Genomic DNA, 13,859 nt, shown 5'->3' with positions numbered 1-13,859 from the left:
GAATTATGCAGTTTTACTTTAGCTATTCTTCCGCCATGTACATTGTACCGTTAATAACAAAACTTAAACAAAGAGCAGTTGACCTTTCACCACAAGACCTGTTGAACTTTTCGTCGCGTATGTTTGATTGGCCAATTATGTCACGTGATCTGTTTAAATCCAGTCACCGCGAAATTCAAATACCATTGCACATTGACAAGTAAGCCCATATTTAATTTACGTTTTCTATCAAACGTCAAAGAATTGATAAAAGAAAAGTTGCGTAACACTACAAAGTAATACTAGAAGAATTAGATGATGTAGGGTTTTTTTCACCCGAAAATGGTCGGGACGGAGAAACAGAACAAGCTAGCTAGAAATTTCACACCACGGCCTATTAGCTGATTACACCTAAAGTATTATAGTCTGTAATAATAATTCAAAATCGTTTAGTTGAATTGAAATATGTTTGAACCGTTTCTTTTTTGTCTTATATGAGGTAGGCAAATCACGAACACGGACTTTATCCAGGACTGGTCCCATGACCCTTTCGTTTGTTTTTAAAACTTGTTACAGTAGCCCCGAGATACTATGGAAGTATTGTAACCGGTAGCCGTAGCTATCTTAATTATTTGTATTTCGTTTTCCGGAAAAGCGCTCCGTAGTTCTATATTTAGACTATGGGTGTAAGTTTTGGTACCTATCGCTACTCTAGTAAAATCTATGGTTTTCTCGGCACAGTCATCGCCTGTTTAATATTTTGATATTTTTATATTGTGTAAGAGTATATATTTCTAATTGAGCATGCTGCCTATGTTTTTATTATTGTTAATTGTGTCTGCCGACTGTATTTTCAAGCAAGAACTTTACTATGTATTTATATGTATTTTCACTTAGTTTGTTATAATATTTAGTGGGCAGATTTTGTAAGTAAACATTTTTGATGGGGACTTATATGTATCTGGTAGATAAATTATCTAGCTATCCGTGCCTATCCTTAGTTTTGTGGTGCCTACTTTGTGTCAAAAGTTCTGCATATTTTTTGGATAGTACCCGTGTCTGGATTTTAGATTCCATGCCGACTTGTCCAAGGGAGATAATATTAGCTTCTTGTATATCAAGAATTTATTAATTAGTAGGCATGTTTAATTTAAGTCTTATTTAGTATATTTTATCCTTTCAAATTATTATTTATGCATGTTGTAAGCCATGTGTCATGTTGGTTTAGTTGAGGTATGGGTTCTTTTATTTATTTTGTGTCTGTTAGTTTAGGATTTCACCCCACCTTTTATTACTAGGTGGATGAATAAGTAGAGTCTCATTGCCTCATGGAGTAGCCTTATGTCTTCTAGACTGGATATTAACATCCTGGCTCAAGAAGTGTTTTAAGAAAGTGTAAATAACGAAGTGTTTTATTTAGCCTTTTGCCTTCTAGACTGGATAGTAATGTCCTGACTCAAGGAAGTGTTTTGACAGCGTTTGAACACAGTGTTCTTTATGTCTGGTAGTAGAAAGTGTTTTTAGAAGTGTTTTGTAAGTAATTATTAATATTACATAGTTAGAGACGACCACAAATCGTCCCGAAGCCACGTAATTTCGGATACCCGAATTTGACCTTGCTATCCCCAACCGAAAATTATATGTATCATATATGTTTCTAATTTTTATTAAAACCTTTATAAGTTCCTGTTGTTTCAGTGTCGATTAATTTATTAGACTAACAGTGTGCGGGTAACACTAAAGTTTAATTGGTGGCTGGAGTGGGATAGTTTTGTGAAGAATTCGGAAGAAGTTGATGTTTGTGGAGTTATGTTTTATCGCTGTGGATGTCATCAATTGTCAACATGAATAGACTTGATAACTTGAGTCTTGGAGAGTTGGAGGCTGCTATTGCAGAACTTACGGATTCGTATAACAGCGACATTGCAACGCTTGGGAGGATGTTATCCCAAACAAGGGTTGATGCTGTTCCTCCATCATTCATGAGTCAGAGATCGACAGTTCCTGTTAATTCACCATCTTTATTTTCTGACATGAGCAGATCTCCTGTTCGATGTCAGAATCAAAGGCAATCCAGTGTTCGTTTCAGTTCATCTACGTCAGGTTTGGAGAGAACTGCAGATTATTACAGAGATTCGAATCCTGTTAGAACAAGGACGTCTACGCCAGTAGATACTCAACGACAGAGAGATAATATGTATGGACCCGTGTCTAATATCTCAACCTTAGCCAGTGGTTCCAGTCGCTGTTCTCCAGAATCTAGCAGAAGGGCCAGAAAAGCAGACAGTCAAATGTTTGGATTTGACAGAGCTCAGACAGCCGATGCTAGACCATTACAAAGGTTGGCTAAGCCTATCGCGATGCCTCCTAAGTATAATGGTGAAACACGATTGAATGATTATTTGGTTCAATTTGAAGTCACTGCAGAGATCAACTCATGGAGTGAAGGTGATAAAGCGAGATTTTTGGCGATTAGTCTTACAGGTAAGGCAAGTGATATATTTGGTACGTTGAAACCAACTGATGTTCTTAACTACCATTGTTTGGTAGAAGCTTTAAAGCAGAAATTTGATCCTCCGGAGTTAGCAGAGATGCACAAGGTACAGTTACGAGAACGACGAAGAAGGAACAATGAAAGTTTGTCGGAGTTTGCTCAAGCTGTCCACCGCCTGGTGTATTCTGCTTATCCCAGAAGTAGTGAAATAACGAAAGAAGAGATGGCTAAAGACCATTTTATCCAGTATTTTGGAGATAGCCAGATGAGAATGCTTGTAAGCCAAGCACGTCCCCGAGATTTGAATGCCGCACTACACCATGCTATGGAGTTAGAGGCCATCAAACATTCAGATCCCGATGTACGCTCCACTCATGTAGCTAATGCAAAACCCAAGTCTGGAAAGAAGGCAGAATCTGAGAGTTCTGAACTGCATAAAATGATAGCAAGTTTGAAAGAAGAATTAAAAGAAGTGAAAGAGAAGTTACGAGAGTTAGAAAATAAGATTTCAGATAGGAAAAGAAGAGACCTGTCTGAAGTAACATGCTTTAATTGTCTAGAGTTAGGGCATTATTCTACGACATGTCCCTCACCTCGCAAGAGTCCCCCTGTTGGCTCTTGGCGAGATGGGAGGGTACCATTTCAGCAGACTAATCAGAGAGATACACCTGCTGTACCAGTTCCCATGCCAGCACCTTCAAGGTTACATCATTCTAGCTTAGACAGAACTGTTGGTGTTGTGAACCCTTCCAGTTCCGGTATTTTTGTTGAAGGCAAAGTAGAGGGGCTGGACACAGAATTTTTAGTTGATACAGGTGCTAGCCTGTCGATGATTTCAGAAGATTTTTATGATTCGTTTGAAGAGAAAACCGAGTTGCGTCCGGTTAATTGTAAGCTGTTACAGGCTGATGGCTCGCCTTTAAACGTTAAGGGTCGTGCATCTCTTAAGATCGAAGTTACCGATAAGAGTTTTGTTTTCCCATTTGCAGTTGTGACCATGCCAACAAAGGCTATTCTTGGTCTAGATTTTGCAAAAGAGGAAAATGTTATTATTAATGTTCCTTTGTCAGAGATTTATGTTGGTGGTCAGGTGATCCCATGTCAGACTAAGGGTGGAATTGGTGTATGTCGTGTTATCCCCGAATCGGGTACCGAAAAGGATGATTTGGTTCGTGGTTCTTTGATTGATACTTTGCTTAAATCTTTTAAGGAAAGCCTAACAAGTCAGCAGTATAATATTACAGCGACTACTTTGTCCAGGCATATAAAGGCTTTTGCGGTTGATAGTGATGACGTTGGTAGAACGGAACTTATGTCTCCTTGTATAGAAATTGGGAGTCATCCACTGATTTGCCAACCATCCAAAGTACCGCCAGATGTTTTGTGTTACAATTATCATTGTCATTTTATTGATTGTAAAGAGAGGTTTCGCTCAAAATATTTCTGGAGAAGACATCTAGCTACACATTTGCCGAAGAACGACAATACAGATGATATATATGCTAAGCTTGTCATGGATGAAGTTGCAAAGTCTAAAGGTAATACTTCAAAATCTACACTGAAGACTGTTCCGGTAGCAACAGTAACAAGTAATTCTGTTGGTTCTAGTCCAGCTAGTGTTGTGGATTCGGAGGCTACCAAACGTTTTGTTTGTCAAATTTCTCAGCAGCCCGAATCGACTTTGTCGAACGAAGAGAAGACTGTTGATCTTGAAGTACCTGTTGATATGTCTTTTAGCCCTAAAGAATCTGTTGCAGTTTTATTAAGTCCAAAGAAACTGCCTACAATATCTTTGAGTCCCAGGAAGGATAATTCACCTATGAAATCTGATGCAAGGCCTAAAACTTCCGACGTATCAACATCTCCCCCACCCTTATGGCCCATTGCTATGTCTAACTCAGATGAGCCATTGGGATTTATAATTAAAGAATCCATACACAAAACAACAGAGGCTGGTGGAAAAGAACGCCTTTACCGACTTATACCTAGATGTGAACAGGAAGTTGCAGACTTTGATGGTAACGGGAAACTGAAGGGTTTCAGGACAACGCTACAATGTTTGTATTGGCCCGTCGATGAAGCTCCCCCACCGCCCTTGGAAAAATTAGAAGAAAAGAGATAACGAAAAGTGAACTTTAAGTAATGTTTGCGAGTTTAATCGACAATTATCGTGTTGAACTGATCGTGGTTCATAGTGATATAAAAGTGTGTTGACGGTATACGTTATCTGTATTTGTGTTGTGATGAATATATATATCGCGGGAACAAATCAGTGATTTTGAACTCTAATGACTGTGTTAATTCTTTAAACTGTGATTTTATAGATCATCAGTGTGAACTGATTTCGCGAAAACATCGCGTTTGCGAGCTGTAATTTGGACAATATGTCGCGTGTTGGAGTAAAAGTGACTTGAACTGTGATTTAATGATTTGACATTTTGAACTTTATAAGTTTATTCCAGTTATCAATGTTTTGAAATGTTTAATTTGTTCATTATGTTTACTATTTCGATCGAGGACGATCGATTTTCGGAGTCGTGGGTAGTGTAACCGGTAGCCGTAGCTATCTTAATTATTTGTATTTCGTTTTCCGGAAAAGCGCTCCGTAGTTCTATATTTAGACTATGGGTGTAAGTTTTGGTACCTATCGCTACTCTAGTAAAATCTATGGTTTTCTCGGCACAGTCATCGCCTGTTTAATATTTTGATATTTTTATATTGTGTAAGAGTATATATTTCTAATTGAGCATGCTGCCTATGTTTTTATTATTGTTAATTGTGTCTGCCGACTGTATTTTCAAGCAAGAACTTTACTATGTTTATATATGTATTTTCACTTAGTTTGTTATAATATTTAGTGGGCAGATTTTGTAAGTAAACATTTTTGATGGGGACTTATATGTATCTGGTAGATAAATTATCTAGCTATCCGTGCCTATCCTTAGTTTTGTGGTGCCTACTTTGTGTCAAAAGTTCTGCATATTTTTTGGATAGTACCCGTGTCTGGATTTTAGATTCCATGCCGACTTGTCCAAGGGAGATAATATTAGCTTCTTGTATATCAAGAATTTATTAATTAGTAGGCATGTTTAATTTAAGTCTTATTTAGTATATTTTATCCTTTCAAATTATTATTTATGCATGTTGTAAGCCATGTGTCATGTTGGTTTAGTTGAGGCATGGGTTCTTTTATTTATTTTGTGTCTGTTAGTTTAGGATTTCACCCCACCTTTTATTACTAGGTGGATGAATAAGTAGAGTCTCATTGCCACCATGCATTAAAATTGTCTACGATATCACCTTAGGTGGAAGTGGACGTAAAACCCCAGAAACGAACGAACGAACTCCATGCATTAGCCTTTTGTCTTCTAGACTGGATATTAACATCCTGGCTCAAGAAGTGTTTTAAGAAAGTGTAATTAACGAAGTGTTTTATTTAGCCTTTTGCCTTCTAGACTGGATAGTAATATCCTGGCTCAAGGAAGTGTTTTGACAGCGTTTGAACACAGTGTTCTTTATGTCTGGTAGTAGAAAGTGTTTTTAGAAGTGTTTTGTAAGTAATTATTAATATTACATAGTTAGAGACGACCACAAATCGTCCCGAAGCCACGTAATTTTGGATACCCGAATTTGACCTTGCTATCCCCAACCGAAAATTATATGTATCATATATGTTTCTAATTTTTATTAAAACCTTTATAAGTTCCTGTTGTTTTAGTGTCGATTAATTTATTAGACTAACAGTGTGCGGGTAACAGTATAACGTTGCCAATATTATTTCATTGTTCACGGTGCAAGCTGCAAATGTCAGTAGTTCAAAATACGTATTTTAGTTTTACAATTTGCAATTTCCATTGCTCAACATTACCAATGCCACGGTGTTAAAAATACAGAATACACTTTTCAATAATACAAAATACAGTAGAATAGTTATTTTGTACATTACACTTCTGCATTCTGGATTTTGCATAATAGACAAATGCATAATAGAACCTTGCATAGTAGAACATATACCTTATATGGGATCTACGACGAACGTCATTTGCATACGGAAAAAAGTCCGGACTATGACGGAAATTAATGATTTACGCGATAAAGCCATAAGGTCACCTGGATACGAAATGAAGTTAGCACACATATTCCTAGCGCCAATAAAAACCTAGATATAATTATCACGAAAATAATTGTTACCGTTATATTAGAAAACGACATATTAATGCAAAGTATATATGTAATAGACCCCCCCCCCCTCATAAAAAAAATATACTATTACCGTAAACATACTAAAATATCGCACACTAGGCTAACTGAGCACGCAGAAAAGGGGTACGTCCACGCTGCATCAAAACGCACCGAAACCAGCTTTGGTGACAAAATGTTTTTTTTGTTTCATGGAATCAAGGGATGAATAAACTACTAGAATACAAATTTTCAGAAGCTTCCTAAGCTGGCTTTTAGAGAAATATCACCGTAAACATACTAAAACCATGGGGGGATCGGGTGAGGGTAGGCTCATCGCCCATGCAATAACTTGTAAAATAGCTTTGGTGGCTCCCAAGATCTTTATTTCACCAAATCAACAGATGAATAAGATATGAACAGGCCAATTTTCATTAACTTTCTATGTTGGCGTATCGAGATATACCACCGCAAAGTACCTAGCACCCGGATTTGCGACGGGGTTCGAGGGTTCAATAAATAAGGGGTACGTCCACGCTGCACCAAAAAGCACCCAAACCAGCTTTGGTGGCAAACTGTTTTGTATGTCACAGAGTTAAGGGATGAATAAACTACTAGAATACAAAAATCCAAAAGCCTCCTATGCTGGCTTTTTGAGATATATTACCTTAAACATTCTCAAAATATGGGGGAATCGTGTTAGGGTAGACTCACTGCGCACGCACTAACTTCTAAACTAGCTTTGGTGGCTCCAGGATCTTTATCTCACCCAATTGACAGGTGCATAAGCTATGAACATGCCAAATTTCATTAACTTTCTATGTTGGCGTATCGAGTTATATCACCGAAAGGTTCCTAGCATCAGGATTCGAGGCGAGGTTCGTGGGTACAATAAACAAGGGGTACGCCCACGCTGCATCAAAAAGCACCCAAACCAGCTTTAGCGGCAAAATGTTTTTTGTTTCACAGAATCCAGGGATGAATAAACTACTAGACTGCACAATTTCAGAAGCCTCCTATGTAGGCTTTTCGAGATATATTACCGTAAACGTACTAAATATGTGGGGGAATCGGGTTAGGGTAGGCTCGCTGCGCACGCAATGACTTCTAAACTAGCTTTGGTGGGTCCAAGATCTTTATTTCAGCAAATTTTCTTCTTTTTTTGGGGGGGGGGGGGGTCTAATACATATTATTATATACTTTGCATTAATATGTCTTAAAATGTTATTTTCTAATATAAAGGTAACAATTATTTTCGTGATAATTATATCTAGGTTTTTATTGGCGCTGGGAATATGTGTGCTAACTTCATTTCGAATCCGGGTGCTGGAATACGGGTGAGAGATTCCGCTCGGTTACTATAAGATACTTTAACCTTACCCCAAAAAAGGGTTTTAGAGACCAGTCAATTAATAAGATATTCAATTTAATTTTTAACAAGAAATTGATTAACTTGAAATATCTGGGGGGGTTTTACCGATGAGAAAAATAAGAATAGTCTCGTTAAACCAGACTATTATCTTTCAGAATCCTCTTATCGTCGAACTGATTACATTATAGAGCCTGGACGTTTAAGACTAATAAAATCGAGTACTGTCCCCTTCTAATGACCCCGGCCTTATAGCTTTATCCCGTAAATCATTAATTTCCGTCATAGTCCGGATTTTTTTCCGTATGCAAATAACGTACGTCGTACATCCCATATAAGGTATATGTTCTACTATGCAAGGTTCTATTATGCATTTGTCTATTATGCAAAATGCAGAATGCAGAAGTGTAATGTGCAAAATAACTATTCTACTGTATTTTGTATTATTGAAAAGTGTATTCTGTATTTTAACACCGAGACATTGATAATGTTGAGCAATGGAAATTGTAAATTGTAAAACTAAAATACGTATTTTGAACTACTGACATTTTGCAGTTTGCACCGTGAACAATGAAATAATATTGACAACGTTATCCTTCCATAAGATTACTTCTAGCAGTTTTTCTACCACGATTGAAATGAACTATACATTTCCGAAAAGCTTAATCGGGGGCTATATAACAGCTATCGGTTTGGTATAGATGACAAAAGATGTATCGACGGTCCTAATTAGTCGACAAGCGAAATTTGTAGACAATAAAACAATCGCCTTTGCTGGCTCAGTTAGTAAGACGTTGGCTCGCTAACCTGGTGGTCCTAGATCCGGATGTTTGCCGAGATAGTTCATCTGGATTTTCCAGCGTGGTGTTAGTGGTGTATGACGGAGGGCCTGGCAAGGGACAACGTATAGTCGGTCGGATGGAACGAAAAACCGAGGTCCCGTCAAAACATTGGCGTGCACATAAAGGAACCCTTGGCAGTTGGAATATGATATAAGAGTAGACCGTAGCCCGTCTTCATTTGCCCAGTCGGACGTTAATTCCCATTTCATTTCATTTTCAATTATGACAATGGTTAATAATGTTCGATGTCAATGATTCAGGAATGTGGAGTGATATCGTATATTTTATACTTTAAATTCTCTACTGTACTAGTATAATGAATTAATAATTCTAAAATTAATAGCTAAAAGGGTTTTAAAGTACTTTTAGAACTAATGTATTGCTGGAGATCAACCGTCAAAGCAAATAAATATATTATGTATTAAGAGTTCAAATATTTCAATGATTCAGGAATGTAGAGTGATATCGTCTATTTTATACTTTAAATTCTTTACTGTACTAGTATAATGAATTAATAATTTTAAAATTAATAGCTAAAAGGGTTTTAAAGTACTTTTAGAAATAATGTATTGCTGGAGATCAACCGTCAAAGCAAATAAATATATTATGTATTAAGAGTTCAAATATTTCAATGATTCAGGAATGTAGAGTGATATCGTCTATTTTATACTTTAAATTCTTTACTGTACTAGTATAATGAATTAATAATTCTAAAATTAATAGCTAAAAGGGTTTTAAAGTACTTTTAGAACTAATGTATTGCTGGAGATAACCGTCAAAGCAAATAAATATATTATGTATTAAGAGTTCAAATATTTCAATGATTCAGGAATGTAGAGTGATATCGTCTATTTTATACTTTAAATTCTTTACTGTACTAGTATAATGAATTAATAATTTTAAAATTAATAGCTAAAAGGGTTTTAAAGTACTTTTAGAAATAATGTATTGCTGGAGATCAACCGTCAAAGCAAATAAATATATTATGTATTAAGAGTTCAAATATTTCTTATGGGTTGCCTTTTTTGTTTATAGACATAAGGAGGGTGAAAAATCAGATCGCTTTAACGATGTGACTGACATTTTCTTTGTCAACATTTATAACATACATTTGGCTACACAACTATAGCATAATCGTAAAAACAATTTCCAACGTAATTAAATCTTTATTTTTAAAAATAGCCATATTATGTCGTGACGAAGCATTAAATCTAATATTAATCCATTCAAATTAATATCGCTGTGTGATCCAAGTCAGGTATGTGGATACATTATATTTACCTACAGGTCACAGACACGCTTTTAGACGGCTAGCAACTAAACTACTTACAACCACGTGACTACAACAATAAGAATAGTAACGGATTATTATTGCCCACAATATAGGCTAATATGTATGAATAATAAAGATATACATTGCTATAATAACCTGGAAGGTAACCGGTAGGGGCTAATCGGGTTGTTTTTCTAGTGTATGAACTGCCATTGAGATATCAGTATAAAATGTAGTAATTGGCCTTAACGATATTATTCTACGGTGAGTTTATAGCTAATATAAGCGATAGTGTTACCTTATTTTCAAGGATTGTTCGAATTATGTACAGCTGTGTTGAAAGAATAGAGGCACCCCTTAACAACAGTGTGTGACAACCTGAATAGGGAAAGTAGGAACACTAATAACGTCTGCAAAATGCCAGGTAAGGCGGAGAGGAAGGGCAAAAAGAAGGATGGAAAGGGAAAGAAAAAAGGCAAAAAGAAGGATGAAACAGCTGAAAATCTAGTCAAAAGTCTAATGAGAAGCTATGAAAAATTTTGTGCCCAGACAGACTCGCAAATGTGTCCGAGCATAAAGCAAACAATGAAAACTTGTTTAGACGATTCGAAACTTATTGTTAAGTTTATTTTTGACGCCCCATCGACAGAGAATGGCGGCGAATTGCCCGTGCTATTGGATCCATTACTAGCAGCATTAAGAAAGGAACGTTATATTCATTTTAAAGATCTTTATGTTTGGAATTACCCGATGTCTTACGAAAACGTGGCATCGTTGGCACTTCTGGTTATCAAACCATTTTATCCCGTACGTCAAATTGAGATGATGGATTGTCTATTGGAAGCTTATTCCGTGAAAAGATTTTCTAGCATCTTCAACTCGTGTGATACTTTGAGTATGATTAATTTAGATTATAATGAGTTTGGAGACAAAGGATGTGAGTATTTATGTGCAGGTTTGGGCGGAAATAAGACTATGTTATCCGTTAGTCTGTGTTATTGCGATCTAAGTAAAGAAAGTGGGAAGTTATTGGGTAATATCATATCGACTACCACCGTACAAGAACTGTATCTGGATGGCAACAACCTAGAATGCGAAGGAACAATAGAACTCATTAAGATCTGTGTCGATCAAGCAGAATTCGAAGCCTTTCAAAAAGCCGAAGCAGCAAAGAAGAAATTAGAAGAGGAAGCTCGACTAGCGGAAGAAGAAAAGGAGAATCGGTATAATAAGTTAGGGACGAGTGCTGATGATAATACGGAAAACGAATTCAAGGGTCTGAATAAGAGTACTGAAAAAAAGAAAAAAAAGAAAGGAAAAAAGAAGAAAAAGAAACACCCTCCTCCTCCACCTCCAGTGGGACCGTGGATAAAGAAGTTACATTTAGCCGATAATGGTATTGATTCTATGGGTGAAGACGGAAAGTTAGCACCAGTGATTTGCATGGCATTGTTTAAAAAGTTGTTAATGTTTTGTGACGGGATAGAGGAAATTGATTTAGATGATAATTTAATTGGAGATATAGGTGGAAAAGAACTAATGGACGGGCTTACTTTCCGGAAAGCAGAAAAACTGAAAGGCGTTAAAATACGAACTACCCATCGAATGAACGATAATATATTCAGTGCTATTTTGAAAATGGGCGCGGGTTTAAAGAAAAAGAAGAAAAGGGGCAAAAAGGGCAAAAAGAAAAAGAAGTAGATTTATTGTCAGGTTTTTTAAAAACCTGAATGAAATAATAAACTGAATCAATTAGCAGACTAATCTCTTAAATAAGATATTTATATTTAATTATACGCCTTTATTATAATATACTCTCCCAAAAAAAAAGTAGGGGATATTCAAAAACAATGCAAAACTGCGAAAAATGCACTGCTGTTTTTATTAGAGGTAACCAGTGTATGTTAATAACAGGCCAATTGCCTAAACATGAACATAAACAGTTCATATGGGCGGCTTATCTGACGGCCCCATTTTACTCACAGAGAGATACACTGTCAAAAGTGAAAATGGACGTTTTTGATTTTTTTGTCTTAATAATTGTAATTGCTCCACCAATCCTCAGACATTCAGGAATTCGTCGTGGCATGCTCCTAATCAACCGTCCAATCGCGATTTGGGGAAATCTGACCCACTCCTCTTGCAGTGCCACGGCCAATTCTTGCAGTGTTGTCGGTTGACGTTGACGTCGACGAACACATCTCCCGATCATGCCCCAGGCATGTTCTATAGGGGAACGATCAGGACTCATGGCTGGCCAAGGGTTATGGACAATATGGTGACGCTGGAGGTAATCATTCACGGGACGAGCGCGGTGGGCACGGGCATTATCATCTTGAAAGATGAAACGTCGACCAGCACGTTGAGCAAAGGGCAGAACTATCGGTGCCAGGATGTGGCCACGGTACTACACACCAGTGACCCTTCCTTAAACAATATGCAAGTCCGCTCTCTGCCAGTCATGGTGATTCCTCCCCACACCATAACAGACCCACGCCCGAATCTGTCATGCTGTCTGACATTAACGTTAGCATGACGCCCATTTACACGCCTCCAAACGCGAACACGCCTATCGGTAAAATCCAGAGTAAATCTGGACTCATCTGAGAACATTACACGCGCCCATCGACAATTACCCCAATTTCTACGCTGCCTACACCATTGACGCCTGTTTGCCATGTGCTGACGAGTTCCAGTCTGCTGATCACATACTGTGACACATTAAGCATGTTGGCTACTGCTCGCTGTGTAGAACCCATTTGAAGCATGCCAATAGCACGTAGACGTTCGTCATGTTGAAGACGTCTCATTGCAAATTAAACGTAACACACTAAAGCAAAGATAAGCTAAACAGTAAATCTTATGCAAGAACCGACAGGAAAGCAAACATGGATAGGATAAACCAGCACGCGGCAGTTTTCATCAACCCTTCCTTGAAGTGTCAAATTTGACAATGAACCCCTCTCACGTGTATGGAGCTATTGTGTGTCGCAGGTGCAGCTCAGTGGTTCTGTTGGGGCGATAAGTTCTTCATCTGTGAACATATTCTCAAAGCATGTCAAGTGTCCATGACTATTTATCATATCACAACCTGCACAGGTATTTGCATTTCAATATCCCCTACTTTTTGTGAAGAGTAAATATAAAATAAAAGTCAATGACTGGAACGTGATATGTTATAGCTATATAGAAATTGTTGAATTTCATTAATATTTAACAATGACAATGTCAAAATGCTGGATATTTATATAAAATATGATAATCATTCTACAATTAATCAGGCTGCTATTCTTCGAACTCGACCGTGTTCTGCCTCGGTTTGTTTCGGTACCTTCCATTTTTTTAATTACAAATTAACAGTGCCGGACTGGGCCCACCTGTCCACCTGTCCGTGACAGGTGGGCCTAAGCTCATTTAAAAAAGTGGGCCTAAGCCTATAAATGAAATGAAATGGGGTTTAACGTCCTACTGTTCTGCTCCTATACTGGGCTAATGAAGACGGGCATACGCCATACAGTGTGCTATGAGGGAAATTTTGCCCGGGCAGCGGCACTATCGCCTACTCTTATATCGAATTCCAACTGCCAAGGGATCTTTTACGTGCATTCCAATGTTTACACGGGACCTCGGTTTTTCGTCTCATCCGAAGGACTAGACATCTGTCCCTGTCAGGCCCTCCGTCCTGCATCACTGACAAGGGGAAACCACGTCGGAAAATCGGGA

General features: G+C 37.6%; 1 protein-coding gene across 1 annotated transcript; it reads left to right on the top strand.

Annotated features, from left to right (window-relative positions):
- Window positions 1-10,251: 10,251 nt before the first annotated feature.
- LOC126815801 (uncharacterized) lies at window positions 10,252-13,394 on the top strand. The gene has a single exon (XM_050541757.2). It carries the CDS (start codon window positions 10,554-10,556, stop codon window positions 11,835-11,837), a length of 1,284 nt encoding a protein of 427 aa, XP_050397714.2. The 5' UTR covers window positions 10,252-10,553; the 3' UTR covers window positions 11,838-13,394.
- The last annotated feature ends 465 nt before the right edge of the window (window positions 13,395-13,859 follow it).

Source organism: Patella vulgata, chromosome 3, assembly GCF_932274485.2.
Source record: "Patella vulgata chromosome 3, xgPatVulg1.2, whole genome shotgun sequence".
In the NCBI taxonomy this organism is placed as follows: domain Eukaryota; kingdom Metazoa; phylum Mollusca; class Gastropoda; family Patellidae; genus Patella; species Patella vulgata.
This window is presented reverse-complemented; position numbering and strand designations above follow the sequence as displayed.

Coding starts and splice junctions, on each gene's coding strand:
- LOC126815801 (XM_050541757.2), top strand. CDS start 10,554: ATGCCAGGTAAGGCGGAGAGGAAGGGCAAAAAGAAGGATGGAAAGGGA.